The sequence below is a fragment of the Rhinolophus sinicus genome, chromosome 12, assembly GCF_057876585.1.
Source record: "Rhinolophus sinicus isolate RSI-liver-muscle chromosome 12, RSI-T2T, whole genome shotgun sequence".
Classification (NCBI taxonomy): Eukaryota; Metazoa; Chordata; class Mammalia; order Chiroptera; family Rhinolophidae; genus Rhinolophus; species Rhinolophus sinicus.
Window position 1 is genome coordinate 16,775,078 of NC_142512.1, and position 15,567 is coordinate 16,790,644.

Genomic DNA, 15,567 nt, shown 5'->3' on the forward strand with positions numbered 1-15,567 from the left:
TTTCATGGTCACTTTGACTTTGGAGAAGAGCCAGAAGTCGCATGGTGTCAGATCCGGTGAATAAGGTAGATGAGGACACACCATAATGTTATTTGGCAGAAATTGCCGTACCAGAAGCGATGTGTGACACGGAGCATTGTCATGATGGAGGATGAAGTAAAGACATTGATGAAAGAGCACTTCCAGAACTGTTTGAGAAAGTGGCAAGAATGATGGGATAAGTGTGTTTGAAGCGAGGGGGAGTATTTTAAGGGGGGATTAATGGCAATGTGTCTTTTACTGTAAATTTTTTTTAAACATTCACTATTTTTTAATCATACTTTGTATAGCTTCAGCCTCTTCTCTGAGTTTCAGTCCTATGTATGCGTATGCTAATTTGACATCTCTGCTTGGATCTCTAATAAACAGCTAAAATAGAACTCAGCCAAAATAGATCTCTTAATACTACCTCCCCCCCCCCCACCCCAATCTGTTGCTCCCTTCCCGTTTTGAAATCAAGCCAATCATTTCAGGATTCATAAACCTAGGAGTCACCTTTCCCCTTCACCCACATTCAATCTGTCAGCAAACCTTTCTCTTTTACTTCCAAAATGTATCTGAAATCCATTCCTCATTCCCCTCCCCACACCTTCTTTACATCCTTGGCCCCATCCTGGTTCCAGTCACCACCATCTTTGGCCTCATCTTCTACAATCGCCTTCTGACTGGTCTTTCAGCAAAGTCTTCTCTTTTCTATAAGCACTAAAGGGAGTTTTAAACAATGTAAATCAGATCACACCCCTCTCAAGGCTTTCACTGAAATTAAACTAAAATTCAAACTCTTGGCCACGACCAACAAGGCCTCTTGTAAGATGACTCCTGACTGCCTCTCTAACCTCCACTCAGCCCCCTTTTCATCAGGCTCCAGGGAGCTGCCTCACCCATGCTGACCTCCTTTCTAGTCTTTGGACAAGCCAACCTCTTTCTTACCTCAAGGCTTTAGCAATAGCCATTTCCTCTGCCTGGAATATTCCCCAGAATCCTCAAATGGCATCTCCTGTTTGTAATTCAGATGTCAGCTGAAATATGATCATCTGAGAGAGGACTTCCATGACTACCTTTATCTACAATAGGCCTTTTCCCTCAGTTATTCATTCACTCTATTTATTTCCATCATACCACTTATCATAATCCAATGCTGATTTGTTTACTTTTTTAGTTACTGTCCTTTGCCACTAGATGCCAGTGACATGAGGACAGGGATTTGGTCTGTCTAGTTTAGTCCCAGACCTCAGGTCTTAGAATTGCCCTAGCTCATAGAAGGTGCTCAATAAACAATTGTTACATAAGAGTTAAGACAGTTGGGTGTGCAGATATGAACTTACGGTGAAAGATCTTGGCTGGAGATAAAATATTTGGTAATTATTATAAAAATAAATCTTAATAAGCAAGGAATAGAAAGGAACTTTCTTAACCTGTTAAAAGGATCTACAAAAAAATTCTACAGCATGAGACTTAAAAGTGAAATATCAAAACTGTCCCTGTAAGAATTGAACGAGACAAGGGTACCCACTACTATGTCTTCTATGCAACTCTGCTGGAGATCCTAGCTAGCATAGTGTGGCAAGAAAGAGAAACAATGGACTTATATTTGGACATATATCATTTATGTAGAAAATCAAAATAATCTATAGAAAAATGATTAGAGTTTAGTAAGTTTGCTGGATGAACATACAAAAACACATTGTTAAAATTTTTTTCCCCCTTCTTCCTCCCCGCCCTCCACTCCGGTTCAAGCCATTGTTTCTCAGTCTAGTTGTGTAGGACACAGCTCCCTGGCTCACGCTGGTATTATGAGCCTTGCGCTACCCCCACGCGGCAGTCGGTCACCAGTTGTAGATCGGCTCTCATCGGCTGCCAGCCACCGGTCACTCATGCTGGCTGCCGGCCACTCACACTGGCCACTTGCCGCTCATGGCAGCACACGGTAGCCCATAGCAGCACAGCAGCCCGTGCAGACCAGCTCCAGGGAGAGCCGTTGTTCACAATCTTAGCTGTAGAGGGAGCAACTCACTGGCCCATGTAAGAATCGAACTGGTGACCTCAGTGTTAGGAGCACGGCACCCCAACCACCTGAGCCACTGGGCCGTCCCCTAAAATTTTTTTTTATATACCAGGAAAATGCAAATCTCATTATTCTAAGCTTATCTCTGTATGTAAACGAAAACAACCATTGTATCACCACAAAACTCACTGTGGGCACAGTTAATTAAAAAAAAGAAAACACCCTATAGACCTACCAAGACATGTTATAATGATACTTTAAAATACTGTACGTAATAGAAAATCCTAAGAATATCCAAGAAGAAAAACAAACAAACAAACAGGTCACCTACAATAAAACAAAAATCAACAGCAAAACTGGATACTAGAAGACGATGGACGAATGGTTTCATAATTTTAAAGAAAAATTATTTGATTTTAAACATAAGATACTATACCCAGCTAAACTGGCATTAAATTATAGATGTTTAAGATTTTGGTATTTTTGGACATATAAGAATTTTAAAAATTTGCCTCTCCAGCGTTATCTGATAATATGCTCCAGCAAAAGAAGGGAGTAAACAAAAAAGAATTACACCTGAGACCCAGGATATAATAGACTCAGCCCAGGAGAGCAGCCAGGGGAAATCCTAGGAAGACTTCTCCATAGCAGGCATGGCCCAAAGCAACCAGCCCAGATTAGAGACAAAATATAAAGGATTCCAGGAGGGAGATTTCCAAGAAAAAGGACTTGATAGAATACAATAGCAATTGGGTGGGATAGGGAAAGATGTTGATTATAATCAAGATGTTGCAAGAACAAAACAACTATAATTAGAAACTCTAGGCCACCCCCCAAATCTGTGTAAGGAGTAAATACAATTATAATCCGCTGTAGTATTTGGCCTTCCTATTTAATATTTATGAAGTCACAATAGTATAAAAATCATTTATTGATGTAACTAAATATGATGATTTAATATTAGGAGAATGAAGGATGAGAGGTAGCGTAAGATGGAAAATTCTGATCAGTTACAGCAAAAATAAATATATAAGGTCTAAAAGAGATAAATCAAGAAAAAACATTGTCAGTATATCATTTAGAATAAATGGAGGTAACTATCAGAAGAGTTATAAAGGGATTGCCACTGGCAAGCAGGATTTAGGAATGTGGAAGAGGTGTGACAAAACATGCTTTTTTTTTTGTTTGTTTTTTTTTTTGCTATGAGCCTTAGTACATTGATTATGAACTACGTTTATATCATTTTGATAAAATTAAAAATTTGTTTAAAAAGATAGATTTTGGGTCCAGAAAGGAGGGATATTGTTGGAAATGGATTTTTTATGGCAAAGCTCAGGAAGCTACAGAGTCCCTGTGATGGCTGGAATTTGTTCTAGGGGAGAGAGCAAGCCATGTTGCAACAAGCGGCATTTCCGATAACCGCCTCAAGAGATCTGAGAGAAAGGGACAGAATCTGCAAGCCTACAGTTATTTGTGATTTATTTTCTCATTCTAAATAAACAGTCATTTTTGAACCTTATTTTAAAAAATCTTTTCTTTAAAAAGAGGCCTTTAAATTTGGTAAACTTTAGGCCTCGCAAGACCTGGGTTAGCCCCTGGGGGGTATGGTCCCCAAAGCAGTTCGGATTCATTCATAATGTTTATTTGTTCCTTTTAAGTCTTGTTCGGAGTGAGAGTGAGGGCAGTTTCCTCAGTAATTTCTTTTCTTTTTCTTTGTTTAAAGATTTTATTGGGGAAGGGGAACAGGACTTTATTGGGGAACAGTATGTATTTCCAAGACTTTATTGGGGAACAGTGTGTTTTTCCCAGGACCCATCAGCTCCAAGTCAAGTTATTGTCCTTTTAGTCTTAGTTGTGGAGGGCGCAGCTCAGCTCCAAGTCCAGTTGCGGGTCTTCAATCTTAGTTGCAGGGGGCACAGCCCATCATCCCTTGTGGGAGTCCAACCAGCAACCTTGTGTTTGAGAGCACAGCACTCCAACCAACTGAGCCACCCATCCGCCCTCATCAGTTACTTTTATAATAAAACATTTTGTATTGGAACCTGCTCCTCTTCTGGCTGTTTACCTTACCTGTAACTCAGAGACTTTAAGCCCTTTGAAAGTGTAACAGCTGGATTTCTGTTTCTATAGTCTAGGCACAAAGTTGATACGGGTTTTATAAATATTTGTTGATGGAACAGATAAATTTGAGTGTCATGAGGTATTACTCTTCCTTCTGCTCCATCCCTTTATTGAAATTTTGTTTTACGCAAAGCAGAAGGCTGCAGGAATGAGGAAGAGAGGAGGGAGAGCCGAGTAAGGTTGTTTTTTCCAAACCCTAGATCCCACACTTTGATTTTACATAGTAGCTGCTTTTCTGAGTGACATTCTGAATTGTGCATATCAGGTTTTGCTAATCTTAACTCCCCTTACTCATAGAGATTATTAATGATGTTTAAACATTTTATGCTGTGAGATGCAGAACATTTTGCTTATTTCAAGAATCTTTTTGTGCATTCTTTCTGTAAAGTGAATTATCAGCATGTTAAGTCTATTTTGGGGGTTTCCTTAAAATGGGGTACACCAGTACTAAATTCACCTTTAACAATGACTAATTCGCACACCATGGGTGGAGTGTTGGATGGTTGTTGGGTGCTCACCAACAACTAAACTAGGCATCTTCCACTTCTTTGGCGCCTCCGCTCCCAGACCACCTGCTTCAACCCGGAGGCGGTATCTTGACCCTCCGCGACCTCTTCGTCATGGCGTCTGCGGGGCGTCTACCGCCTGAGGCCTTGGCAGTCAGCCGGGCGTCGACCTTCCCAAGATGGCGGCGACCTGAGCAACTGCGCGTAGGGGGCGGGATCCTGTCGCCGGAGGCGGGGCAGGGAGGCACAGGAGTAGGACTCGCAGGCGCGCCGATCCCGAAGTAGGCAGCCCCAGCGCGCCTGCGCGGAGCGGCCCTACGCGCAGTGAGGCAGTGGCGGGGGAAGGCACCGGTGGGGCCGACGCGCGGGTTGAAGGAGGGAAACGGACGAGCGAAGTCCCAGTGCGCGCCGCGGCGGCCCGGGTACCCTCCCCTTCCGGGCGTGAGGCGCTGTGAGGAGAGCTGAACCGAGCGGACTCGCACCGGCAGCGAGGCGCCGCTACTGCTGCCCTAGTCCGGCCTCCGTCGGCTTCGGCGCTCCCGTACTGGGGGCCCGGGTTCCTCAGCACACCCAGCTCCAGCAGCCCCCAGAGCCTGTCTCCGGCCCTTCGAAAGCCCCGGCGCCAGCCCGGGCCCTTGGTGGGGAGGATGACGGAGCTGCAGTCGGCACTGCTACTGCGAAGACAGCTGGCAGGTGAGGGCGGGCGGCAGGGCGCCGGGCCGCGATCGCGGCGAGCCACTGCGGCTTACCTCCTCCTTTCCTCCCGGCCGGCGCTGGACGGCCAAGGGGGAGCGGCAGCTGCCGGCGAGGGCGGGTGCGGGCCTGTGAGGGTGGGGAGCCCGAGGCGCCGGTCACGGCGGGCCCAGCACTTCTTCCCCGGCTTTCGGAGGGTATTGGGGGCGGGGACGCGCCCCAGCCTCGGCGCTGGGACGGGGCTTGGTGCCCCGTGGAAAGGAGGGGAGGCTGCCCCCTCCCCCACTGCTGGGTGGGACGCTGCGGGGGAGGGGCTGTGGGTCCTTATCCCTGACCGACCCTCCCAGGAGGGGCGGGTCCCGGGCTCAGGTGCGGCCGAGGCCGCCGGACCCTTGGGGGCAGAAGGGAGCGTCTGGGCCCGTCTAGCTGCGAGTCCCCGACTCGGGTGTGTGCGCCGCGCGGGCGGGCAGCGGGGGGCGAGAATAGGCGAAGAAAGTGGCCCCTGGCTGGATAGGTGAGGCGCGCAAAACTTCTGCCCGGGCAGCGCCGGGTCCGCGGAGTTGTGGCGGACAACAAAGCGCCGGCCTCCGCGGCCTCGTCGCTGGCGCGCGGGGGTCTGAGAACCTGGCGGGGTGCGGGACGCCGCCTCGCCTGCCTCTGCCTGGCACGGTCTCTGGCTGCGCCGCCCGGTTGGGGGAGGGTAGGAGCGGGCAGAGTCGAGAGCCGCTCGCTGGCCGGCTCGGGGCTTTGTGCTCAGAGCGATTCCGGCTCCTGCGCAGGCCTGCGGAACTCTGCGGCGGCGGCCCGCCGGCTCTGCCTCGGGGCGGCGGCCGGGGCTGCCCCACCAGCGGTGCTTGTGTCCCCCCTCCCCCATTGTCCCGGCCTCCGGCCGTTTGCGGCTTCCAGGTTGACTTTTTAGGGGGTTGGCTCCTACTCTGCTAGGACTGGGTGAGCGGAGCATGCGCGCTGGAGACGTACGTGTGCGGAGTGTAAGGGGGGAGATGGGTTGGTGGCTTCACAATGCCGCCCCACGTGCTGCCAGATTTAAAGAGAAATGAACCAGCAGTTACCCCTGCTGTCCAGCGCCCAGCGTGTGTCCTCAGTTCAGGAGGATTCTCACCTCCCCACGCTACGGACAGCCAGCCAGCCGCCCTTAGCCCTCGGCGGAAGCCAAAGGCTAGAAGGAAGAAATGTGCTTTTGAATTAGATTTACCGAGAGTTTGACGTGTTCGTTAAATCACCTTTATGGCTTCTTAAGGAAAAGGTTGTCAGGGACTGTTACGGATTGTATAATTAGGTTTATTATTAGACCATGAGCAAGCAGATTTAGACAAATATTGAAGTTCTAGATGCTCAGGGGGAGTGATTTGAAGTGAATGGAGAAGTTCTAGTGATACCTATGTCCACCACGAAAAATGTATTGGAAAAGCAATGAAAGAATAATAACCTTATTGCGTCTTGTTTGCAAACACCTTTTCTGTGTAATTTTTTGGTTTGTGTTGGAGGAAGGAATTAAGATTTCTGTTTTGTCTCCCTAAAAGTTCTTTAATCAGAATAAGTTTTTATTATGTAATGAACTATTAAACAGTATTAAAATGCTAAATTAGTATTAAAACAGTACTCAAGTCTTACATAATGGGAAAGATATACATTATAAAGATGTTAAAGTTATGCAGTCCTAAGAAAGTTAAGTGTGACTAATAACAGTGTCAGTAACAATATTTCAGATATTTTCCCTACCCATTTTTTACAGATTTACAGATTTTGATAGCCACTTGGTTCAGTTCTGCACTCTTTTTTGACAAGATTAATCCCAAATATCGATAAAACATTTCTCAAAGCTCTTTTTTTTTCTCCCCTCCCCCGTCAAAGCTCTTTATTAATGGTTGACTTTTGATAAGGCCCAGTAAAATAATGCTTTAAGGTTGGAGGAGAGGATGATTTAGTTTGTAATTTTTCAAGTCTCTTTAAAAAGTTACTTAACTGCTTTTCTTGCCTTAATCAGAAACGGTGTACTGTTCTTAATATTTTCTTAAACCGTTGAGGGATTTTAATTAACATGCTCAAAATGTACAAAGCAGTGGGACAAAGCAGTACATTAAGTGGAATGTTAAAATATCAAGTTTATTGGAAAGACTTGATAACTACATACTAAAATAAAGGCCCTGTTGTATTTTAGTGTAGTACCTTGCTTGAGCTTTGTGGTTCTTCAAATATCATTTGAAAACAGGAAAGAATGGTAACCTGTAATTTCTTGAAATCTCTTAGAGTGAACATTTGGAAAGCTTTATAATAAATGCTTTAAAAATCTTGAAATGTATTGAATTTAGTAGACACACAAACCTGTAAGCCATTCTAGCTGCTAGAATATCAGAAACTTACAATAGAGGCCAACAATGGTTGCATTTATTGAGCCCCTAGTATGTTAGTCCTTAAGGATTTTACTTCATTACTTGAGGGGAGAATTTATTGTGTGTGTGTTTTGTTTTGTTGGTGACTGTAATGAAGAACCTGGTTATTTTCAGAGTTGAGCAGAATGGTTCCCTGGGTTGCAGTTTCTCACCTTGGCACTACTGACATTTTGGGTGGATTATTGTTGTGCGGTCCTATCCTGTGCACAGAATGTTTGAGGAATATTCTTGGCCTCTACCCACCAGATGCCAGTAGTACACCCCCTACGTTGTGACAGCCAAAAATGTCTATGTTGCCAAATGTCCCGAGGCACAAAATCATCCCAGGTTGAAAAAATCTGGTTTATGGTGTTTTAGTTCAGACCTTATGGCTATTGTGAAGGGAGTAAGCACACCTAACAGATTCATGAAATCAGATAGGTTGTGTATTTCTTTATGGGTATTATTAGACTGTGACTTATTCCTTTGCGAATTCAGCAGTGACAATTAAGCTTTTGCAGTGCAGTATGTTAAACAAGAAATCCCACAGCACAAGAGATAATTTTAAACATTTGTATTTTTTGAAAAGTTGTTACAAGCACTGGATAAAAACACAAAGTACAAGAAGATATAGTATTTCCACCCTGAACCCAAGTTCTTTTCTTGGAAGCAATCATTATCGGTAATTTCTTGTGTGTTTTTTCAGAGAGATTCTTGTATGTTGTGTGTTTAGATGGGCTGATATTTACTGGGGACTAACAGGTACCAGGTGCTGCACTGAGTACTTGACATTATTTAATCCTCCCAATAAGGAATAGAGGCTGAGAGAGGTTAAGTGACTTGCCCAGGGTCACACAGGTAGTAGGTGGGGCTGCTAGATTCATGTTCAGGACCTTCTTGTTTTATCCAGTAGCTACTAAAATGATTGGGAAAACATTCCCATCTTAATAGAATTTATTGTACAAAATATTACACATTAAAATCTAAGTGATATTCTTAAGATAATCATAAAAAGATATTTGAGCCATTGTCAATTTAAGATCAACATTCTCCAGAGTCAAGGAAAGTTTTGATTTTAATGAAAGCAGCTCCAGGCTTTTTGGTATTGGCAGTTAACCCAGGAAAAAATTGGGACTGATTGGACTTATTCCCTACTCTAACCATAATAAATTTTACTATATGACAAGCATTTATAAGGCATAAGAAGTTTTTTTTTTAAAAGATCACGAGGTTTTTAAACATTGATAACATAGTTTTTTAGTAGTTATATTCCTCATAGCCACCTTCCAGAACTAGGAAGATGAATCTGTTTATGCAATAACAAGGCAATAATTGAGCTGCTTTTACTGTAGAAATTTTGATTATGTATTTTAAAGTAATCTGGAAACTTCTCAACTCTGTCTCCTTGGCTACCCATGTAAGTAGGTTGTTGTGATGAGTTATGTGTATTTCTCAGACGTAGTGTGCAATAAAATTCCTTGGGAGTTTGTTAAAAATACAGATTCCTGCCCTCATCCCCACAGTCTACACGTGTTGATAGAGCCCAAGAAAACCTAATTTTTATAAAAACTCTGTGGGTGGCTGTGCAGCCGGTGTTCTGAGCTACTACAATAGATGCCCCAAGCTATTTCCCCCACTGGACCGCCACCTGCAGGCAGCCCAGTTCCTAGTATTTGTGATGTGCTGTGTTTCAGAGAGAATACTCTCTAAAAGGAAGAGTTAGAAAGATTTTTTTTAAAATTATTATTATTAGTTTCAGGTGTAAAAAAGAGTTAGAAAGATTTAATATTTCTTATTGGCTTTTCTAGAATGTACTGGCACTCTGACATACAATTCCATTAATAGTCTTAAACAAGGAGAAATAGAATAATTGATTGTTGGCAGGGTCATAATTGATTATTGACAGGGACACCCGAGTGGTAGAAGATCCTGGGTGATGAGCTAAATATTAATATTCTTAACATTAACAATTGTTAAAGCCACATATTTAGAAATGGAAGAAAAATCTAATTAAAAGTAAATCTACATTGCATCAAACTACTAATTGTTTAACAGTTTGGGAATTTTTATATCTGGACATTATTACTCTATTATAGAAAGAATGCAGGTACTACATATGGTACTGAATGCTTTATCAGCAAAAAAAAGCATGAATGAAACAATGGTTGAAGGAGGAATGTAGGATGATTTACAATCCCTGTAGTGGAGACAGCATCAAGGAATTAGCATCTGACGTGTTACAGCATCTAACGTAGTGTTATTTTGCAATATGTACATATATCAGATCATTACATTGTACACCTTAAACGTACATAATGTTATATGTCAATTATGTCTTAGTAAAGCTGGAGAAAAGTCTTGAATTTTTTAGTGAATAAGTGAATTTTCTTAACATTTGGGAGGTGATTTTTAAGTTACGATTTTTATTCAGTGAATATTTTTGATAATATACTGAAATTTAGTTTTTTATAAATAATGGTAGTTTAATTTTCTGTAAATAAACTACTTCAGAATGAAATGTTTTCTACATTAGTCTTTTGTAATGGATGACCTCACTTTCTAAAATACTGCTGAATGTATTAAAATGTTGAAGTAAACTCTCTAATTTGTAGGTATTTAGTATATTAGTATAATCTGTATTTACTATAAAGTAGTACCAAAGTATATAGTTATATAATTTATGTAAGTTAATACATATTATATTTGGTGATAATATGCATGTAATTATAAAAATAGATGTCTTGAGTATCAGTAGTGATATCTAGTGTGGAAACTGAAAATTCATTCACTACCACTGTGTTATTGTTGCTTGTGACTTCTTTTCTCAGGTGAAGTATGTTTGCCTTATTAAGATGAGTTTCAATCTTTAGGTTATTTGGTCTCGGGTGCTTCGGTGCAAGTCTTTTTTGAGGGGGGTTCACTAATTTATGGTGAACGGTAGTGTCTGTGTGCTCCTGTTCCAAGCAAATAAAATACTAAGCATTCCTTTGTTTTAATGGGCTCCATTCAATTTAGGATACAGCTGAATCAAGGTATCAGTTCTCTTAAGAGTATTAGGTTATATACTTTTTAAAAAATTTGCATTTATCAGTGTAGAGAAAACAGTAATTAGCATTACTTAGCATGACAGACAAATCTAAAGTTGACAGATTTAACACAAGTAGGTGTTTCTGAGAGACCACTAACCCTGTTGAAGATTTCCAAGAAAATAGACTTTCAAGGGATGGCAGCAGTTTGTAATTTTGAAGACTTTATGAAGGACCTAAACCTGCCACTTCATGGATATATAAACTTGTTACAAAGAAGGAGGAAGGCAGAAAGGAAACTTAAATCATTGCGTGCCTGTCTCATACTCTTCTCATCTTAGGACTTTCCATATGTGGTCACATTCAGTTCTCATATCAAATCTTGGAATTAAATATTGACACCTTTTTGAGATAAGGAAATTTATAATCTGGTAATTTCGCCTAGGTAACCCTTTTGGAGCTGGCTGGCAGAAATAGGTCTGTCTGCTAATGAAACTGAGCCCTTTCTTTATCAGTGGCTTCTTTTAACATTTTGGGGGTTCTTAGACTCCTTGGAGGAACTAGTAAGAGTTAAAGACTTTGTCCTAAGAAAAATGCGCCCACACAGTTTGGGGTATAATTTCAGAGGGTTTTCTGATCTCTTGAGTGAAGCTCATTTATGCACATGTAATGCTGTCTCTTCCATCATTCATTCAGCAAATTTGATGACTGTTCTGTGTGCCATAGGGATGCCAAATGAGTAAGTTATTTGTGTATTCTAGGAATTTGGAGCCTGCAGAAAAATCCCATAAGAAGGCTGCTTTAAAGTATTAGAGAAAGTCAGGGAAAGCTTGCTTCTACCTGTGTGGTTCATGGAGGGCTGTGAGGAGTGGGTGGCATTTTTGCTTGACTTGCAAAGGATACATAAAAATTGATCACATAGAAGTAGGAAAGTATTTAAGGCTGAGGGAAAAGAACAAGCAAGATAGAAGACTTGTACTGAAAGTAATTCAATGCGTTTAGAGTAATTCAATGTGTTTCCAACAATATTTGGAAAGGCCGGTATTTGTAAAAGTTCTTAAAAATGTTGAAGTACAGAATTCTATTTGAGGAAGGGGACGTGATGTGATCAGTGTGTTTGACCAGTGCTCCTCAAATTATCTGTGTGAAAGACCAGTTTTTAACAAATTTCCAATTCATCATGTAATGATACTTCGAAAAACAATAAAAGTGAATTATCAGAAAAGTTAAAAAAGACATAAATATGAGCCCATTCTTCATAATATTAGGCTATCACTTTATATGACTATCAGATTGCTGTATGTGTTTCTGAATGCTCACTCTAGCTTGCTGTGTCATGGGCCAGTAACAATTTGGTGGATTGGCACCAGTTCATGGACCACACTTTGAGTAGCACTGCTTTGGACAGGGTGGAGTATGACATTTAGGTGACCTTCTCTCCATGAGGACGGAGATTTTTTTTTTGCCCATTAACTGACATATCACAGATGCCTAGAAGGGCCGGCTGAAACGTACCAGGCAAACAGTATTTATTGAACGGATTAGAACTACCATTCTGGATTTTTCCCCCTAAGGATTTAAGCACATGTGAACTAAATCTTTTAAAATAGAAAGTAAAACAATTAGAATACTTCCATTGAATAAACATTAAATTTCTTCTGTATGCCAGGCCCTAGGGACACAAAGATTCATGATACGATCTGGCCTTTTTTTCTAGTTGGGGAAGGTAGAGTTTTATAAACAAATATTGGTTAATAATTAGAATGTAGATGACTTCACCACAGTAGTATAGACATTCTTGCCCTTTTTATATGTCTGCCCCCACCGCCATTTATTTGTTTATAGCTTTGACCAATGACACTTATTGGAGCACCTTCAGTGTCTCAGCAAGGTCTTTATTTTTCTCTCAAAGCAGTTTCTTTACTCTTATCTACTGTGATTATTGGTTTTCTAACTCTTTATAATTTACAAAGTACCACAAAAATTAAAGTCCCCACCCCCCCATGTCTACAAAGTTTCTCTCTTACCCTCTACCTTAGCTACCTGAGGCTTCCTACCCAGGTGGCTAACCACATTGTCCAGAATAGGATACTGAATGGCTTACTCCCAGTAGCAGAACCGAGACAACTAGATTTCATTGATCTCTGAGCCTGCCCTTTTAACAATATTTAAATTAGATCTACATAGAGAATACAAGAATGTGTTCATACAATTATCTGTTTCCTACTTGGGTCGTAGGGTGTCCTGTGGGGTCATATGTTCCTTTGATTTTCTTTTTACTTCTTTGAGGATGAGTCAAATGTATTTAAAATAAATGTCAGGTAACCTAAATCAAGATATTCTAGGGGGAAATGGCAAATATGTATTTAAAAATATTTTTTCTAATTATAAACAAACATGTTTATTGTAGACTTGGAAAAGATAAAACATACATATGCTATAAAATCAGCCATCCCTCTGCTGCTTCTGTTAACATTTGATTGTTTTTTTCCATTGCATTTTGCCCTTTTTTAGTAAACTGAAAATCTGAAAGGAAGAACCTTTAGTGTTAAAGATTTTAGTAGAAGTCATACTCTCTGAAGTTAGTTTATTAAGGTTCCTTTTACATACTTGATTCTCTTTAAGCAGCCTACTGCTAGATCAAGAAATTATTTCTTCAAATTTATTTAACAAGTAAATGACAGAGATAGATTTCAAACCCAGGTCACCTTTCTACCAAGACTGCTGCGTTTTACACAGTAGCACAGTGTTCGTTAAACTAAGAACTTTGTGACCTTTGGAAGAGGAACTGCTATTGCCCACGGCCGCCCATCCTCTTGCTGTAGGATTCTAAAACTCTAACATTGCTCTGTTTCAAGGCTAATGTAGAGAGGGGTGTTCCTCTGAGACCTTCCTTAATACTCTTACCCGAGGTAAGTAGAAGATAATGTTTATCTTTTTAAAAATTTTTGTTTAGCAGTGCATAGGATGGTTTATATTGTCGCCATTAGAAGTCTAGGACTTGAGGCTGTGCTAACTTTTTTCAAAGTGCTGTGAACACCTATGGTGTGGAAGTTCCCCAGGGAAATACTGGATTTTTCAGTGTCTTTTCTGGTTGTTTTTACATCTCTCCCTTAGGATTATACCTTTGCTGCTGCTTCTACTCTTCGCATTTGCCTGGTGGAAACAAAACTGGTGGTTATCCAGTTTGGTTTATATTTAACTCTTGCAGGTGCAGCATGGCACGCGTGAGAAGGCACCGCGCTTCCTGCCGCCCTCGTCAGGGTCTCAGGCATAGTCTGGGTGCTGGAGAGGCCGGACCGCTGTGACGGGCGCATTTAGAAAAGTAGACCTTTAATTTTAGAACAGGTTTAGATTTACAGAAAAATTGTAAAGACAGTGCAGAGATTTCCTGTATACCCTGCACGCAGTTTTTTCCTATTAACATCTTATGTTCGTATGGTATATGTGTCACAATTAATACACCAGTATTATTAACTAACGTCCATACTTTACTCAGATTTTCATGGTTTTTACCTGGTGTCCATTTTTCTGTTCCAGGAGCCTGTACAGGATACTGGTTCTCCATTTTAGTTGTCATGTCTTCTGAGTCTCCTGTTCTGTGAGAGTTTCTCAGAATTTCTTTAGTTTTCATGTCTTTTGTAGTTTTGAGGACTACTGGTCAGGTATTTTGTAAAATGTCCCTCAAATTGGGTTTGTCTGATGTTTGTCTCATGGTTAAATTGGGTTTATGGGTTTTCAGAAAAGTACCACAGAGGTGATACCCTTCTTATCACGCATTGGTGGTACCTGATAACCACTGGTGACAGGGACCTTCATTACTTGGTTAAGGCACTGTCAGTTGGGTTTTTCCATTGTTACTGTTGTCCTCTTTTACTAAGTCCAGCCCAAATTCGTGTGGGAAGGAAGGACTAGGCCCTGCCTCCTGGAGGGAAGAATATCTCCTTACATTATATGGAATTCTTCTGTAATGAAGATTTGTCACTCCTCCCCCGTTTATTTGTTAATTGAATCATCTATTCAGTATGGACTTCTATGTTTTGGACTTTGGGTTAAAATCTGTATTAGGGTTCTCCAGAGAAACAGAACCAATAGGATGGACAAGAGATACACTCATATGTCAGTCATGTTATTGTTTGGACTGGCAAGTCCAAAATCCACAGGGTAGCCGGGCAGCCTGGAGACCTGGGGAAGAGTGAACGTCCAGTGCAACCCCAAAGGCAGGCAGCTGGCAGAATGCCCTCTTCAGGGGAGGTCAGTCTTTGTTTTAAATTAAGGCCTTCAATTGACTGGATGAGGTCCACCCATATTCAAAGTCTACTGATTTAAATTGTAATCTCATCTAAAAAACACCTTCACGGAACCATCTGGAATAATGTTTGACCAAATATCTGTGTACTGTGGCTTAGCCAAGTTGACACATAAAATGAACCACATACTGATTTTGTTCCTTAAGTCATTTACGTTGTTCCCAAATTGTTCCAGTTTTGGTCAGAGTTCTTTCAGGCTGGCTCCTGTGTCCCTTTTACGTGCACTCATCTTTTTAGTTTTCGAGCATTATCTTATTTCCTGATGACTACAGGATATATCAGACCTGTCCTGTATTTTCTCTGTCCCAGCCCTGTAATGAGCTATTTCTCCAAGAGTGGTGTCTAGTAACCAAGAGAGGGGCATTGGAAGTGCTCATTGCTACTGGAGAATCATTACTTCATAGGACTGAGGTAGGCGGTGTATATTTATACTAATCCAGGTATCTGTGATGTTCCTGCGTATCCATCTGTTTATAT

The 15,567-nt window shown here is 41.5% G+C and overlaps 1 protein-coding gene across 1 annotated transcript in view; it reads left to right on the forward strand.

Annotated features, from left to right (window-relative positions):
- The first annotated feature begins 4,930 nt into the window (after positions 1 to 4,930).
- The window catches only part of UBE2G1 (ubiquitin conjugating enzyme E2 G1), a 93,863-nt gene continuing 83,226 nt past the window's right edge, over positions 4,931 to 15,567 (forward strand). Inside the window, exon 1 of the mRNA XM_019743839.3 lies at positions 4,931 to 5,364. Within this exon, the coding sequence (XP_019599398.1) occupies positions 5,319 to 5,364 (46 nt within the window). The 5' untranslated portion in view covers positions 4,931 to 5,318. The remainder of the gene's footprint in view (positions 5,365 to 15,567) is intronic.